The 17,771-nt window shown below is 48.0% G+C and overlaps 1 protein-coding gene across 6 annotated transcripts in view; it reads left to right on the top strand.

Annotated features, from left to right (window-relative positions):
• BABAM2 (BRISC and BRCA1 A complex member 2) overlaps positions 1 to 17,771 on the top strand; it is a 460,841-nt gene that overhangs the window by 433,345 nt on the left and 9,725 nt on the right. For 2 of the 6 annotated variants that reach the window (XM_033176177.1, XM_033176178.1), the window contains one exon: positions 15,534 to 15,707. The exons of 3 other annotated variants lie outside the window; for them this stretch is intronic. In XM_033176177.1, coding sequence (XP_033032068.1) covers positions 15,534 to 15,693 — 160 coding nt within the window. In that variant the 3' untranslated portion in view covers positions 15,694 to 15,707. Of the gene's footprint in view, positions 1 to 15,292; positions 15,458 to 15,533; positions 15,708 to 17,771 lie in introns of those variants that run through there. One more of the 6 variants, XM_033176179.1, reaches the window with a different exon arrangement.

The raw sequence follows: 17,771 nt of genomic DNA, 5'->3' as shown, positions 1-17,771 counted from the left end.
CTTTCTGGATTTCAGTACCCTCCTCTGAAAGTACTGGGCTAGTACCCACCTGGTAATCACTAAGCTCTAATATATTTCTGGAATTTTAAGTGAAAATTGTTTAAGGTAGCTGAGCATACTTTTTTATTCATGTTGAGAAACTTCCATCTCTGTTGCCAGAGGTCAGACACAAATTGAAAACATTACTAAATGGAATTAAGTACATCATGTACGTGATACTTTTTTGTACAGCTCGTATCTGATATTTATAGAACACTTCAGTTGCAGAACGTGCACACATATGCCCTGAACACACACCCAGTAAAATAATTCTAGATGCAATGCATTTTCAGATGTCAAGTTAAAACAGCTTCTTGGGAATTAGGCTTGACTGTTCAGATGTGTGTGTTAGTTTCTGACAGGTGCCGCCAGGGCTGCTCAGGGCTGTCATGTGTGTTGTGGAGTCCAGCCAAGGCAGGAGGGCCAAGCCGCTTGTTTCTCTCACTTCTCATTAAGGCATGAATTCTAGAAAAAAGGGAAGCATCAACGAACAGTCAGGATTGTCCATTGTGTGCATATCATAATGACAAGCAGAGGCCTTGCTTCTGCAGAAACAAGATTCTGTCTTGTCTTTTGTCAGATCATTCAGAACAAGGGCCACCTGTGAAAATGAACTAGATTCATGCCTTATTAAAGCAGAGGATTTACAGAGGTGAGCAAAAATAGGAGGCAGCTACCATCCAGCTCACTATATACAGAATATGTGCAAAGCACTGGAGTCTACCACACACACGTACACACACATATTTTGAAGAGCCCCAACTCAAAGCCTACTGATTGATTTCTGGAATGGTCTATCACTCTTGGAGATTCCATTCTGACAATGAGGCTATCCATGGCATTAACTACTCAGAAGACTGAGTACAACTCAGAATTGCAAAGCAGGAAGTTATATAGTTCTTCTAAAAATCAAAACCAAAATTTAGAAAACTCACTGGGGCAGTTACCTCTACTCCACTGTCCTGCAAAATCCACAACCAACAGCAGAGATAAGTTGGGTGACTAAGCAGGAATGCACCATAGGAAGCTAAGTGTGACAGTGGGGGCCAGCCACAGAACATGGAACGTGGAAGGAACCTTCGAGATCATGTCGTGCGGCCAGGTCTAAATATGGTAAACGTTAACCATTGTGACAGACATTCAATGAAATAATCGATATAGACCTTTAAGCAGGGCGATTGGCCTAGAGTTGACTTTCAGTTCATCATTTTCATTTCCTAGAAGAATTTGTGCAAGGCATACAGTACCAAGATTAGAACCTTATGCCCCTGATTACTGGTCCAAAGCCCAGCCCAAGCCACCTCTGACCTCCTACCTTTCCCCTCTTTGCTGCTCCCTTGCTCACAGGAACAGCACAGAGCTGTCAAGGGCAGGAGTTTAGCCTGCACCATGTACCCATCCACCTACCATGGAGTGGCCTGACATGGGCACCTTCTTCCTAGTGGCTCACCCAGGAGGCTGAAGGCCTCTGTGTCCATGGGGAAAACCCAGGGTGTTTGTGAGCAGCAATAGCTCTGCTGAGAGTCTAAAAACCAAGTACTTTTAAGAGAAGGTAACATGCTCCTGTGGCCAAACTTATTACTAGCGTCTATGGGCAAAAGAGAAGAAGGAGTATTGTAATGGAACACGCCAAAGGAAAGACATCACTTTACTGCTGCCTCCAAAGCAGCAGGGAGGCTGCACATTGAGAAGGGGACAGAAAATTCCAGTGACTCCTATTTTCCCGGACAGACAGAACCCCTGGCACTTAGTCATGCCTAGTGGAAAATCTATGCCAAGAAAGCAGAAGTGGGGTGAGGGTGAGCTAGGGTAGTCTGTAATCCAAAGTCACTTCTGAGGAAAAAAAGTAGTTTGTCTCCTTGTGTGCCATGGGTGGGCAGGGCCTTGGCCCTCGGAAGAACAGGCTTTACAGCAGCCATGATTGTGAGAATTGGGCAGAACAGTGGTTTCCTCAAGTTGATCCAGAAGCAGCTAGTAAGCCTACAGTTTGCGTGTAGCTGCAGTTAAGTTACTGCTCAATCTCTTCAGCAAACGTGTAAGAGCTCACTATATACAGCATATGTACAAAGCACTGAAGACTAACACACACACATACATTTTGAAGAGCACCAACTCAAAGCCTGCTGATTGATTTCTGGAATGGTCCATCACTGCTTGAGATTCCATTCTGACAGTGAGGCTGTCCATGGCATTAACTACTCAGTAGACTGAGTACAGTCCGAATGGCAAAGCGGGAAGCTATGTAGTTCTTCTAACAGTCAAAATCAAAATGTAGAAAACCCCAATTTTGCATTATTGATCATTTGGGGGACTGGATAAGCCTTAAACTGTCATTATTCCAGGTATCCAGAAAAGTGAGCATTACAGGAACATGCATATAAAGGCAAGACCACATATTTTCTCAAAATAAACGATGGGATACCCAATCTCTCCTGATTGCCTTATAGACAATAATAATTTTTAAATGTATTGAATAATTACAATACACCAGCATAGCTCTAAGTGCTTTATGTTTTTTAATTTCTGTAATTCTCGTAACAACCCTATGAGCTAGGTACTGCTATTACACCTGTTTCACAGATTATGAGCTAGGTACTGCTATTACACCTGTTTCACAGATTATGAGCTAGGTCCTGCTATTACACCTGTTTCACAGATTATGAAGTTGAGGCCCTGCAAAAGGAAGTGACGTGTTCAAGGTCACAGAGTAACTTAGTGTAGGAACTGAGCATATACCTTGGCTTTCCCAGCTTTTAGGTTGGTTTCATACTGCACCACCTCTTTTCCTCAGATTAATGGTCTGAGTTATCCCAAATTTACCAGGCAGCTAAGCTCAGCTCTCTGTTTAGAACCGCAGGGTTTAGGCTGTTTGCCTTGGTTGACACTCAGGTTTGGCATGCCCCAGTGTGGATTTGTAGTGGCTAACATTTAATTAGATTTTGCCCAGATCACTAGCCTAGATCACTTTTCCCATTCATTCATTCAGCAAATGTTTATTGATTTCAAAGTAGGTGTTAGATACGATGTTAAGTGATATGTAAGATACAGTCCCTGCTTTCAGTGAACTAGAGGAGGGATGAGAATTGCACATAGATTCTTCTCTTTAAGGTGGTAATGTGCAGGGAAAGAGCACTAGGAGTCAAGGAGAAGAGGTTATGTCTGTTTCCTGAGACCTAGGAAGCTGAAATTGGAGGCTGGGTAGGATTTGATGTGCAGAGAGGGGAGGACACTCCTCCAGAGGAAACAGAGTGCACAAAGTCCCAGAAGATGGGAAGCATGGGGGTTTCGGGAGGTATGCCAGTGTCTGCTGAAGACAAGAGCAGTAGATAAGGCAGGAAAGAAAAGAAAAGAAAAGAGAAAAGAAGGAAGGGAGGGAGGGAGGGAAAAGAAAGGAAAGAGAGAGAAGGGGAGAGAGAAAGAAAAAGAAAGAAAAAAAGGAAAGGAAGGAAGGAAAGAGGAAGAAAGGGAGGGAAGGAAGGGAGGAATGAGAGGAGAGGGGAGGGGAGGGGAGAGGAGATATGCAGGGTACAGAGAACATGCCCTCTGGAATCAGACCGGCTGGAATTCAAGTCCTTGTTCAACCACTTTCTAGTAGGGTGGGTCGGTTGGTTGGTTTTTAAATCTCTGTGGGCCTTGACTTTCTCACAGAGGATTGTGTAAATGCTGAAATGATTGTAAAATGCCTGGCATATTGTTGGTGTTCACCATGCTAAAACATTTTATCTTTTTTTTTTCTGTAAGCAATAAGGTATTTCTTTGTGTGTGTGGTGGTGTTGTGTTTTGTTGTTTGTTTGTTTCTTTGTTTCTTTTTAGAGACAGGGTCTCACTGTGTTGCCAGGCTGGAGTACGGTGGTGCAATCATAGCTCACTGCAGACTTGAACTCCTGGGCTCAAGTGATCCTCCCACCTCAGCCTCCCAAGTAACCAGGGTTGCAGGTCCATACAACAGCACTGGGCTAATTTGTTTTTTTTTTTTTAGAGATGGAGTCTCACTATATTGCCCAGGCTGGTCTTTAACTCCTGGGCTCAATCAATCCTCCCATGTCAACCTCACAAAGTGCAGGGATTACAGGCATAAGCAACCTCACCCAACCAGGTTTTTTGTAAGTTTACAGATTGCATATTGGTATAATGATCTGCTGTGGTGTTGATATGTAAATCATAATAGATCCTTCTTGGCCTTGGAAATATTAATAAACACAGTTAAAAACTAGGGGTCACACTCGTGGAACACTGTAAAGGAATATTTGGCTTGGGTCCTTTCACCCCTTCTTTGCCACCTCAATGCCTAGGGCTTTTAGAGATCCCACTCTGGATCTTCAGTTAGAATTGCCAGATTTAGCAATTAAAAATGCAACATGTCCAGTTACACTTAAATTTCAAATAAACAACAAATAATTTAGCGTGAGTATGCCCCATGCAGTATTTAGGACATACTTATACTAAAAAGTCATTTATCTGACATTCAGATTTAACTAGGCATCCTGTACTGAGGGGCAGGTCAGGAATCAGCTGGAACAAACCCGTTCCCCATATTTGGGGAAGGAGGCTCACCTGCCTGCTAGCCTTGTCTCTCAGGTGATAAAGGCTCCACGCAACAGACTTTGAGCAGGGCCTTCCAATCACTTCCTAAGCAGAGACATCAAATCTGATGGGTCCCACTGTGCATGTTTTGGAGTGGGGGTGGGGGTGGGAATGGGAGTGGGGGGTGGGAATAGGGGTGGGGGTGGGGGTGAAGCAAGGAAGAATGTCTTGCCCCAGCCTTCACATATCCTCAGCCCCCTCTGTCTGGGCAAGAACATGCATCAGCCTTTCCCTCCTCCAACTTAAAGGCTTTATGGGGGATTTTCTTTGCTTTCTTCAGAACATTCCCACAGACAATCGGTAGAATGAAGACAGCCTTTGTGGTCTGAGAACGTGTCTCATAGAATACGAGCACATCTCAGGGCAGAGCATCCTCTTCCGGTTTCTTCCAGGAACATCGCTCACAGCGGGAACTTGAGTTGTCCCTTGTGGGGAGATACGTGTGTGAGTGACTTGACACAGCCATCCACACGTGATGGTAATGACTCAGTGCGCTGTGCCCTGGCAATCTGAGGATCATGATATCGGAGCTAGAAAGATAATCCAGCTGCTTCACTTTAGAAATGAAACAAGGGAGAAATCTGCCCAAGGTCACAGATTTTGAGTCTGAATTCAGATCTAGGTGTCTGTCTACTACTTTGGGCTCTCCAATAATAGCTCAGGGGATCGGAGAATTCTCAGCACCCTTGTTGGTTGATTTCTGGTTATTTTCACTGAATTGCCCGATGAGTATCCCCCAGACCCCCGTTTGGCTGCGTGTCCTCCGGCACTGCCATGCTCAGCTTTATGCTTTGACCCTCGTCTCCTAAAAGCGAGCAGGACCACTGCTGCTAGAAGCCAGTGGCACTTTCTCTACCGGCCTACTCATGGCTGTCCCCATTAGTGCCTCCTCACTGCTTTCTTTGCCCCACCCTGACCAAGTGTCCTGCAGTTGAGATGGAAAAATCCAGTTCAGAGCAGATACCTTTTCACCTCGGTTTCAGGGGAATAATTCATCCACGTAACATGAGGTAAAAATTAAAACAAAGCAGGGCGTAGGTTCAAGCGGAATAGCACCCTTGGGCTTAAGAGTGACTTTGACCTATTCCTCCCAGACTAGAAAAATTATCTGGCTGCCAGAGAGTTCTTAGAGGAATCACTTTGTTCAATGGTGTCACTGGCAAGGTGGTATTAACCTTAAGACCAGCTTTATCTGAACACTGAAGGCAAACCTGACTGTGCAGGCAGGGCCAGCCCACATGGAAGCCCAGGGCAGCGATCATGGGATCTTCCACTCTTTTTATTTTCTTATTCTTGCCACAACCTGTCATGAGACCAAGAAAACTTGTTTTGAAAATGCTTGACAGCCAAAACAACCTGTTCTCAGCCCTGGATGAGAGGGCTTGTCCTCTCTGACCACTTACGTACTGTTAGAGGTTTGACTAGCTGCTGACTGGAAAACATGAATTTGCTGTTTTCTTCTCATATTGTTCACAGACAAGTGCCAGTGACTTTCCAGTTCCTGTTTCCCAGCCTTTTCTTCACCAGAGACATTTTAAGATTGTGCCTGAGTCTAACTGATGAATGAACAGTAGCAGCATACACTTAGAGGCTGTAACCGATGGTTAGATCTCTGCAGGCTGAGCTGGATATGTAGGTTGTCTTTCCAGTCCCATTTGATGTTAACCTGTAGATTTAATCTGTGGATAGATTTTAACTTGTGATTTTCCACCTGCTTTTTGGTCCTCTCTGGTGAATTTAGACATGTTAGTCAATCTCTCGTTATCCAAGCAGCCATTTTGGCCTCTGCCTTGGTGGCTCTGAGGCTGGCAGTAGTATCTCTGTTCCTCCCACCAAGCCTTGAAAGTCAGGTCTTGGTCTTGGGTGGACCTCCAAATGGCCCTGTGACTGTGAAGGAGTGACCCCATCTCTTTTCCTCTGTACGAGGAAAGGCTGGACTAGATAATGGATGGGCAAACAACAGCCTGAGGGCAAAGCTAGCCAGCTGCCTGGTTTTATAAATAAAGTTTTATTGCAACACAGCCACACCCATTGATTTACATATCATCTCTGGCTGTTATCACTCCAAGGCCAGAGTTGAATTGTTATAATAGAAGACAGGTATGGCCTGCGAAGCTGCAAATATTGATTATCTGGTCCTTTACAGGAAGAGTTGGCTGATCCCTGAGCTAGATGAGCTCTAGGGTTTTCAAATCCAGCATTCTATGGCTCTTGAACTTGAGGCAATTCTTGACTAGGAAGAGGTCCTGGAATAGGGGCTAACTGGAAAGGGCCTCTTTCCATCCTGTAGTAGTTAGCAAAACAAAGCATGCTTTGAGATTGTTGAACTTTACAAAGGGCGGGGCTTATTTTGCTGTATTTTTACAGAGTTTATTTTGCTGTGTGTCTGTATTTGTTTATTGGTCTAATGGCTCTGCTATGCATGGTGTCCACCAGTTTTGCAAAAAAGATATCCCAGCTGTGTAGGTCTGACTGTATTCAGTGGCATGGTTTGAGGTGGGACACGCATTTGTACTTGCCTGGAAGAGAATGCTGATTCTTCTGCTTGATAAACATGGCAGGAAAGGGAGCCAAATGCTGTCCTGGAGAACCTGTAGGGCTGCCAAACTCCACCTCACCCCGGGCTGTCTGGGTATGCCTTCATTTCTGAGCCTAAGCAATGCGATGGAAAAGATTAACTGTAAGCGGTGGGGTAGTGCAGTAGGCTGTGGCCAGGAGAACAAGAATGGGTTCTGAAGATGCCTTTTAAAATGCAAATTAGGAAGGAAGAAATCTTCACTTTCTTCTCCCAAAATCATCCAAACAAGGTTCTACTTTATAGAATTTGCATCCAGTGAAGTTCCCCATACCCATGTTAGTGCACCAGATATGCGATAGGGAACCCCACACACAGAACTGAATGGTCTTCTCAGGGTCACCTTGGCCAATAAGAACCTTTGTGCAAACTAAGAAAAGGCTCCCACTTTGGGTTGGTGGAGTTAGCTTTAGGTAAAGAAGAAGCTGTCCCTCTGAGCCTCTGTCCCTGGGTGAGCACACAGCTTAGCATGCAGAGCACAGGCTCAATTTCAGCCCCCACTTGCTCTCTTGGCCTGATGCCTTTGTGCGGGGCAGAAGCTGCACTTCCAAAAATGCACAGCCCCCTGCGCCCCTTGTACCTGGCATGTTAGAAGTCTGAGGGGTCCCCTCAGGGGCCTAGCTGGGCAACAGCAAGTTAACTCTGCTTGGCCTTGGTCTTTGAGGACACAGCGGACTAGGCTAGCCACCAGCACACCTCTTCATCCCTGTGCCCTTCAGCAGCACTGCAAGGCAAGTGTGGCTGGAGTCAGGGCTGACAGATTGGTGCCCCATGCTGGGAGCAGAGAGTTGGTCCTCTGGCCGCAGATGCCATAGGCTGTGCTGTAGGCCAGGTGCTTACGCAGGAGAGCCCAAGGCCTGGCTCCTCCTGCCGGCTTCAGCTCAGCTCCAGGAGTGCACATGATTTTCCACACGGTTCAACCTCAAAGGCCATACACTTGCAGCACAGGGAAATGTGCTCAGAGGTCCAGAACAGACAGGCTCACGGTGGGGGAACTGACCTCACTCCCGAGGCACTGGGTTCCCCGCTGCGCAGTGTGCGCAGTGACGGCATTCCTCGGGACACCCACCCTTGGCAGGGAGTGTTGTCAGAAAGGCTTGGAGAGGACTGTGATGAACTCTGGGTGCTGCAGCATTGTGGTCAGATCCGATTTCCACCGCTCAGTTCATGCTGGAAATCGTATTTGGGCCAGCCATATGGGCAAACTTTGAAAGACTCCTGTCCTACCCTTTTAATTCCGCATCTGTCAGCGGTTCCCAGCAGCTCAGAGGCTAGAGGAGTGGGAAGAAAGAGCCAGTGAGCTGACAACAGCTCAGGACCAATATCTGCTTCCTGTCCCATTACTTGGTTTTAAGAGCCTACCGGGAACAAGAAGGAATGCAGTTTGTCCCTATTGTGAGCCCCTGACATGTGCAGGGCACCCTGCTAAGGAACAGTTAGAGTCCGGCGCCCATAGCCCTTCTTCTCTGTGACCTAGAAGGATGTGATGGGAAGGTAAAGGACAGTACCTGCGTATCAGTGCCGTCATGCACACTGAGAAGGGCAGTGGGAGCCCAGTGAAGTCAACCTGGAAACATCTGTGCACATCAGGGCAGGACCGGAGCCCAGGGCCTGAGAGAAAGAAACTTGACTGCTGGCAAATGTCTCCAGTTTCAGAAACTTACTACTCCACGTCGCCGGGCCCATGGTGATGTCCTCACATTTAGCTGCAGCCTGCTGTGGCCAGGCAGAGGTTGGCAGCGTCACTCAGTGGGGTGCCTTCTAGTGGAACCCGGGTGCACCCAGAGCCGTGCCCTTCCTCCTCAGCCTTAGCCCTCAGTGGCTGCAGAAGGCAGGAACACCCTCCAGGGCTAGCAGTGTGCTGTTTTCAGAACACAGGCTTGCAGCTTCCAAGTCCTGTTCTGCCTTTATCATGTGCCTGGCCTTGAGCAAGTTACTCCTCTCCAAGCCTGTTCCTTCATGTATATAGGGGGAGTAGAATAATGGGATCGATTCCATACACATAATTGTTGCTTGGATTAAAATGAGCTTATTTTGAAAGCACATTATAAACTATAAAATAGCAAATATCAAGTTAGTTAATTCACTTTGCATACATACCTATTGGTACCAGACACTAGTTGGAGAGTGTCCCCAGGAGATCCAGGCCCTTGTTAATAAGAGCTGTTCAGTAACTGTTTGATGAGTTAACATGAAACAGGAGGTTGTCAGTGTGTGTGTGTCTGTAGCTATGTGATGGCAGTGGAGGGCTGGGCAGGAAGGAAACCAAGGCTTGAGTTCTTACCATGTGCCTGGCACTGTTGCCTCGTAACAACTACTGTGGGGTCACTGGAGAGAAACAGAGACTCGGGGGCTTTTCCAGACACACCGCTAGTAAGTAATAGATCCACATTTGAATTCAGTTTTCTCTTACTCCAAAATCCATGTTCTTCCCACTTAATCAGATAGGGAATGATTGCCACGTGTTCTCCTTGCCACAGAATGACACCAGGAGGCTCCATCTCTAACCCATGTTTCTTTTCCCAAGCATCCCCCAGATCTACGATCCAGGCCAAACCCAAGCCAAAAATGCTCACCCCAATTCTAGGCAGATAGGAATTGTGTGAAATCTAAGCAGAATGAGGCTGTGTCACCACTAGCCAAACCTCTTGTTCATACTGCGCAGGTTTTAGGAAAACAACAGCCTTTAATGCATGCTCGAAATTCCTTCCATGGTAAGCCACTGTGAGAAAAATCTCACTCAAACAATGTGCTCTTGGCAGAGGGAGGGCCGGTGTCTTTTCAGGCAAAAAGCAAACCAGCAGGGACCCAGAAATCACTCTAGGGAGTGTTGGTTTCCCCAGAAGATCTAGCTTTTTAAAAATAAACTTAGCAAAGGATTTCATTTGCCCCTCTGCCCCACCCTTGCCTCTCACTCCTTGGAGAGGAGGAGGATTGTGGAGTTCCTTGCCCTGGGTCAGTTCCTAGCTCAGCATTGATGCTTCTATTTCTCAAGTTTAGCACCAAATATTTATTCTGATAAAGTGAGTTTAAAAAAAGAAAAAAACTAAATCAATTATTGTCTGACTTGGTCTCCAAAAATTGACAGTGGTTGCATGAACTTAAGAATAATAGATCCTTAGGAAGGAAAGCTGTTCATTCAGTCATTCAACAGAAAATGAGGGTACTTCTGTGTCACTGAGGTGCAGCCCCAGTGAAATGAACTCAGAAGCCTCCAGTGTTTATACCAGTGAGACTGGGGCAGAGTAGTCTGAAGTGCTGCATTGAAAGCTCGGCACTCCCCAGTGATGGAGCTTCCGGCTGCCCCTACCACTCAGTTGACAGGTGTCCCTGAACTTCAGTGAAGTGTAAGCCACCAAGCTCCACCCAAGGGTGACCACAGAAGTAGACAACTTACGTACCAGAAACATCAACCAGCAACCCCAGACAGTTATGTAGGATTGCTTCATTCCAGAGAGCAGAGCTGGCACCCATGGGCAGAAGTTTCGAGGGGACAGATTCCAGTTCCGTAGAGAGATGAACCCTGTAACTCTTAGAGATGCCTTTAAGCAACGCGCGCTCCAGCATGAAAGGTATTCTGGCAGCGGCAGAGGATCACCCCGCAGAAGTGCTACTGCCTTGGACAAGATCCTGAGGTCTCGCCCAATAGCAAGGTTCTCTGGTTAGCACCAAATGAGTGGCTCAGCAATTGATGTTTGGAGCTTCAAGGGCAGGACAAACAGTCATGGACTGTAGTGGGCGGCCCCAGGCCCCGACGCTTAGGCCAGGCCTTGAGGATAGGGAGGTGTCCGGTAGGTGGGAGACCCCCAGCATGTTGCAGGCCCAGGAAAGCACCCCTGACCTGCAGAGTAAAGGGGCTCCTGCTTAGCTGGCTGCCAGACTCGCAAAGGGGAATTAATTACTGTTTGTGATACAATTAAAATCCCCCGATGAAAGGCCTTGTATAAATGTAAATTATCATTATTGTCATTAAAGGGGCTAGACGTCTGGCCTGCTGGATAATGCCCCCACATAGCTCTGAGCAGAAAAGAAAGCCAGCCCAAGGCAGGCAGTTCGCTCCGGTTCTTCCAAAGCAATAGCAGTAAGAAGGGGCAGGCCAAGGAGGGCTCAGCCTGTGGCTGTGAAAGCAGAGCTCCCCTCTCTCATCCAGGGTTAGCATGCAGCTCTCTCTGCTCTGGGAGTCAAGCGACTGTGTGTGCCCTGAGGGCCAGGGCCCTGCCCAAATGCAGCCCCTTACCCCTGCAGGAACCAGCCCATGACTAGCACAGGAGTGGCCCATGAATGTGTGAATGTTTAGTTGTCTGCTGATTTGAAGGGTGGAAGGACCATAAGCAGGATGGATATTGGCCAGCATTCTTGGGGTCCTAAGTCAGATCTGGAGACAAAGGGGAGATAGACGGCTCAGACCTGTGCAACACCTCTGATGATGCTTATGGAGGCTTTTGAAGGAACCCCTCCAGCAAAGCACCGGGAGAGGTCATTTGTTACATTACTGCTTCCACTTAAGAAACTGTCTCTGGCTAAAGTGGCTGGATTAATACCAAAGCAGAAATAATAGTAATGGATAATGGTATATTAGACCGAGCAGTGACCTCAGAAACCATCCCCTCACTTTGCAGATGAGGCATCTCTGGGGTACAGGGCGGTAAAGTGGCTTCTCCAAAGTGGCACAGCAGAGACAAGCAGAGCTAGAATCACAGCTCAGGCTCCCCACGCCAAGTCCGCAGTTTGACTGTGCGGGATGGTGACACCTCCCCGTGACAGCACTTCACAGAGATACCACTCCTCAGCAACCCTAGGGAGTTGTAAGATGATCTGTATGTTACAGGAACCTTCTGGGCTTCCTTTGCTCTTCTGGGGCTCGTTATTTGGAGAACATTTGTGGTCCCTCACACGTCACCTGGGTGGACTGCACGTACCCTCCTTCTTGCACTTCTTTTCCTTCCCCAGACACTCGGAGTAGCCTTCATTCTTCATTAGGATGCCCCAGCCCTTCCAAGAACCGCATGGGCCCACGAGAGGGAGGTCGAGGTCATCCCTTTGGTCTCTTGTCATCACAGTCATAATCCTGCTGAAAAGCTACACAATGCAGGTCCCAAGATAAGAGCTAACAGCACCAGTCAATACCTGCAGACACACAGAGCTACCAGAGACAGGGCCATTTAGGGGGTTTTGTAGAACAAATGTAGGTGCAATGGGGATTGGCAGTAAGTAGCCCTCGAAATTCATTACTGAGCTATTGGCAACTCTAGGAAAGGTTTAATGGGGGAGACTAAAATACTGCCACAATGAGGTTTGGGATGGGAGAGAGCATGAAATCAAAAAATTTTAGAAATTATTTATCTTACTACCTTACTGCATAGATGAGAAAACAGAGCAGTGATTCACCATTATATGGCAGAGCCAGGGACAGAACCCAAGGCTCCCGACTCAGTGGACAGTACACTTTCCACTGGAAATCGTGGTGGCATGGGAAGAATGTGCCCTTTGGAGTCAGACAGCTCTGGATTCCTAACTAGCATTGCCACCTATTAGCTGTGTGATCTTAGAAAAGTTACTTTGGGCCAGGCATGGTGGCTCACACCTATAATTTCAGAACTTTAGAAGACTGAGGCAGGAGGATCACTTGACTCAGGAGTTTGAGACCAGCCTAGGCAACATAGTGAGACCCGTAACATAGTGAAACCCCATCTCTACAAAAAAAAAAAAAAATTAATTAGCTGGGCGTGGTGGTGCACTCCTGTAGTCCTAGCTACTCGGGAGGCTGAGGCAGGAGGATCACTTGAACCTTGGAGGTCAAGGCTGCAGTGAGCCAACATCGCACCACCACACTCCAGCCTGGGTGACAGAGTGCAGAGAGAGAGACCTTAATCTCAAAAAAGAAAAGAAAAGAAAACTTACTTTCCATCTCTGATCATAGATTTATTTTTGGCAAAAATAGAATCACCTGCCTGGTAGTAGGCCTGTTAGAAGGAGTAAATATAAAATAATACACATGAAAACAAGTAGCATGATATCTGGCATGTAGTAGGCGCCTCCCTTTCCTTATACTCATGGCTTCCAGCCTTTTTTTTTTTTTTTTAACCACAATCCACAAGATATTTTACATTTGAATCCAGTATATATAACTAAAACAAAAGTGCCACATACAGTGCACTCTGATTTTATTTCACTTTATTTTAATGCTGCTCAGAACCCACGAAATGGATTTTGCAACCCACTGTTTGAACAAGCCTACTTTCACCACATGTGGATATAATTCATCCAGGTTGCATATATGCCCTTCCTTTCCTTCCCCCCCTCCCTCTGTGTACCTGGAGCCTGGGGCCACAGAGCTACCTGCTGTCAGCACGTGCAGGGCTGGTGCTGGTGCAGTGTGGAGTGAGCCCTGCAGCCCAGCAGAGCAGGTGCATCTCCTCCTGTGCTTCTCCCCAGCCTCTCTACTGCATGATTGCAGAAGACTCCTAAGGCCCCCTCCAGCCGGACATTCTGCTACCTGCCCGCCTGCATGGAACTTCCCCACACCCTATCCCAGCAGAGCCCACCTGAAGTTCCTGTTGTGAGAATTACTCTTGTTACCAAAGGCCATTGTCTCTAGACGGCCACTGTACCCCAGCAGGGAGTGGAGTTTGGACACCCTCTCCCATTGAGTAGTTTCTTCTTTGGGAATTGCTGCTTTTCTGTCTGAAGCCCAGAGAGCCAGGTGTCTGGGGGTGTGATTTTAGCTGTCAGGGGGATGAGGGTGAAGAGAGGAGGGACCATGGCCATCTTGCTGCCCCTCCCCCACATCCTCAAACACCCAGCCAGCGGGGTGAATGTCCCAGAGTGCTGGGTGACCAAAAGCTGTGCCCAAAAGCCAGCATGCAGGGGCTGAGCACCTGTGGAAGCCATGAGCTCTGGCCTCTGGATGCTGAGATCTGGTGGAAGAAATTGAACTTATAACCAGGCAAATAACACTTCAAAGCCCTAGAGAGCCTCAGGGGAGGGGAAGGTTAGAGGCCCCAAGGAGTTGATCTCCTAAGTGTTCCTTAGGCCCTCCTTTGGGAGTCTGGCACTTTGCTGTGGAGGCTGATGCCTGGCCGTGCCGCGCACAAACCTCGGAGCACTGTCCCAGCTAGGGTGTGACTTGGGGCCTGGACCCACATTCCAGGGTCAGCTCTGCTGGGTCCCTGGGCACTTCCTCTTTGAGGGCCACCCTTTGGTTTTTCACCTTTCGATGACTAAGAAGTGGAGGGTAATCTGTGACCTTGGTGGTGACTCACCACCATCGGACAGGCGGCCCACTTCTCCCCGCAGGTGAGCTGCGTGAGTAGCCCTCCTCCTGGCCGGGACTGTGGTGAGCACCCTGCACCGCAACCCCAGGCAGCCACGTGGCCATCAGCACATCGTGGCCTGTGCTGAGTGCCTGCTCTTGCAGCCCTGGGCAGAGTGAGCAGAGGACTCACTATCTGGGCACACCAGGCAGGTGCAGATGGGGAGACAAGATAAACCCAGGGCTGGGGCCCTTCGCTGGGTTCCCAGGCCCCAGGCAGCAGCACATTCCTTAGCCCCTCACACCCACCACCTGGCCTCGTTCCCAGCCCCAGCCCAGCCAGGTGCACCCATCCTCCCAGCCTTTCTCAGTGCCACACAGCCATTCCTGCCTCTCATCAAGCAGGTTATGATGGGCACGGCAGTCCGAGAGGGAGGGGGATGGAGAGGACTGGCTCACACTCCTCCTACTAGCTCTGGGGCCTCAGGTCAACCCCCTGGGCAAACAGGCATTCATTGAGCACCAAATTGACATTCACCTGCTGGGAGCTTCTGACAAGGTGAGCACCAAGGGCACTAAGGGTGAACCATCCCCAAATTCTGCCCTCTAGGCACTTACAGGGATGACGTATGCATATCATTAGGATATGCAGTGCCACAGGAACCATCCTAACCTCCCGCCCTTAGTCTCCCCTTCCCCTTCCCTGTCATGTTTGACCTCGGCGGTTTCCTTTTTCCTTCTATTACAACATTCTGTCATTCTAAAGTATATCTTAAGTAAGCTAAATGCTTGCATTTGAGAAATATTTATTGAGCTGGTGTGTGTTGGACACTATATTTCAGGCTGGGGATGCAAAGATGGATGAATATGACCCATGGGCCTTGCCCTCACGGAGCTTCTCCCAGGGTGGGAGAGAATAGTTGGTATGTGTAGATGCGTGCACACATCTGCGATGAACACCAGAGAAGGAAGCTGGTCCCATGGCCGGTGGAGGCTCAGGAGCCCATTAGGACTACCCTGTCCCTCCCTCCATGTAGCCAGCTGGCCCTCCCTTCTCCTCCTCCTTCTCATCTGCTGCACCAGGGGATGCCAAGGGAGCAGAGATGCCTGCAGCCCGTGGGAGCAAGTCCTGGCCTTTGCAGTTGCAAAAACTGGCTGCAAGCTGCTCCAGCCCCAGAGGAACTGGCCAAGCTCCAGAGGGCCTCCTTGGAGGGCCTCAGAGGGAGAGAGAACTGCTCAGTAATTTTGATCGCTTTGGTAAGTATTTAAAAATACCCTGTGATTTAGCAGGAACCAGAATTCATCCCAATACTTTGATGTCTAGAAATGGATTTCAGTCAGTTGTTGTTGAAGTCCTCCTAAAACGGCATTTGATTTAATTCAACACATACTGAGACCACAGTCAGCCTTCTCGCAGGCGAGGAAGCCGAGCTGTATAAATTGTAGTCTAGACACCAATCTAAACATCTCAAACACAAGGCAGACATAGCTCAGCCCGAGGCTGGAGGCCCAGCGTGCTGTGGAATCGAGTAGAGGGGAGGTTGATTCCAGCTGAGGGCAAGGGCCTCTGCCTGAAGCTGGGAGCATGTGATACTGTGTTCTCACTGCGATATCAAGCCTTTGCATCTCAAGTTTGTTAATTTCCTTGTTCTGCAAGCTTAGACCCCCTGAAAACAAACCAGGCATGCTCCGGGGTTGGCGCATTTAGCAAGATTGACTGTGTAGGTGAGCCATTTACAAGCACTTGTTTGTTCCTAAAGCCCACACCCGAGAGCCAGGCTGCCATCGCCCAGGGCATAATTACAAAACAAGCTCCCATCGTGCCAGTCACTCACTCACCAAGGCACCCAGTTGGATGGCAGTTGTCACAGGGGCCTTTGGAGGGTTTGGGGCGAAGGGCATTGAAACAGAAGCAGGTCTCTTTGTAGCCAGCCTGTTGTGAGGATGACCCTTTGACACGAGGCGAGTAACCCCAAGTGAGTCAGAATTTACAGTGGCGGTTCAGGACAATAAGGACCAGGCAAGACCACGAGGCATGATTAGCAGGACTTGTCTTACACTATTTACAGGACTGCTTTGATTTTCAGACCACAATCGGTTTTCATATGACTGATTAAAAACATGTGCCAGTTGAAGTCACAGCTGCAGAAGAAAACTGGAAAAAGCCATGAGCCTTAGATGTTGGAACTTGCCTCTATTTGCAAAAATGACCTCTGACTTGATTTATGCCCTTGATTTCCTGACAGTGAGGGCTGTGTCCCTGAACCACTTCTCCTACCACACCCCACCCTACCACCACATTGGCCTGACTCTAGCAAACATCATGAGGCTCATCTTACAATTACCCAAAGAAAAGCATTTTTGAATTCCAGCATTCAAGTCCTGTTTTGGAAGAAGGCAACTGTTAGGCTCTTGCAAAATAAAAAGTTCCAAGTAAAGGAGGCTAACAGCAACAAGACCACACGGTCTCATCCACGGGGCCGGGCTCTAGTGGCACTGGGGTTGGAGTGATACTGGCAGGCATCTTAACTAAACTTGTTAAGCTTCTGTTTTCTCACCTGCAAAATGGGGAGCATGACCCCTGCCACACCCAGTAGTGTTGCAAGAACCACCTTTGCAAAGCTTAACTGCCTTAGGTGCTCTCTCCCTGCCCCCAGAGTCCCCAACCTCTTTGGATTGTATATTCTGTTTTTGTTTTCATTTATTTAAAGCTATATTGATTCAGTTTGTCAGATGTCTATTTTATGGATTGTTATTCTTTTGAAAAGATCTATTGAATCAATAAAGCACTATAATTCCAGGAGGAAAGAACCCTTTTGATGGGACTTCATTGAACAAAAGTTCCTACTGGCCTCAACCCCAAGGCCTCTGAGCATTTCCCTGATGGCTCCCTGTCTTAACTTTCTTCAGTGTCCCTAGACCCCCTTCTCTAGAACCCAACCGTTATGTCATTTTCCAGGCATTACCCCTGATCACTTAATGCTTCCTGAGCCAGAGGGCAGAGGGGTGGCCAAGAGGAACAGGCCTTCATGTCCCCCCGAAAACTGTCTGTGGCACTTTTTGCTTGGGGCTCTGCAGTGTTCACTAACCCTGCCCCATTTGTATAAAACTATACAGATAAAAACTATCCTATGCAGATAAAAGCTGTCCAATAATAACCCAACTGCTCCCACCACCTTTACAGCATTGCCACCTCCTACTGAAACTTGCCACATATCAGGCCCTGGACTTGGTACTTGATACGTATTTCCATTCTCCTCACAACCTCCCTGAAAAGAGGTGCTAGTCAATACAAAATGATAAAGGGGCTATCACCACTGA

The sequence above is a fragment of the Trachypithecus francoisi genome, unplaced genomic scaffold, assembly GCF_009764315.1.
Source record: "Trachypithecus francoisi isolate TF-2019V2 unplaced genomic scaffold, Tfra_2.0 Lachesis_group17, whole genome shotgun sequence".
Classification (NCBI taxonomy): Eukaryota; Metazoa; Chordata; class Mammalia; order Primates; family Cercopithecidae; genus Trachypithecus; species Trachypithecus francoisi.
Note: the sequence above shows the minus strand (reverse complement) of the source record. Positions and strands in the feature narration are given on the sequence as shown.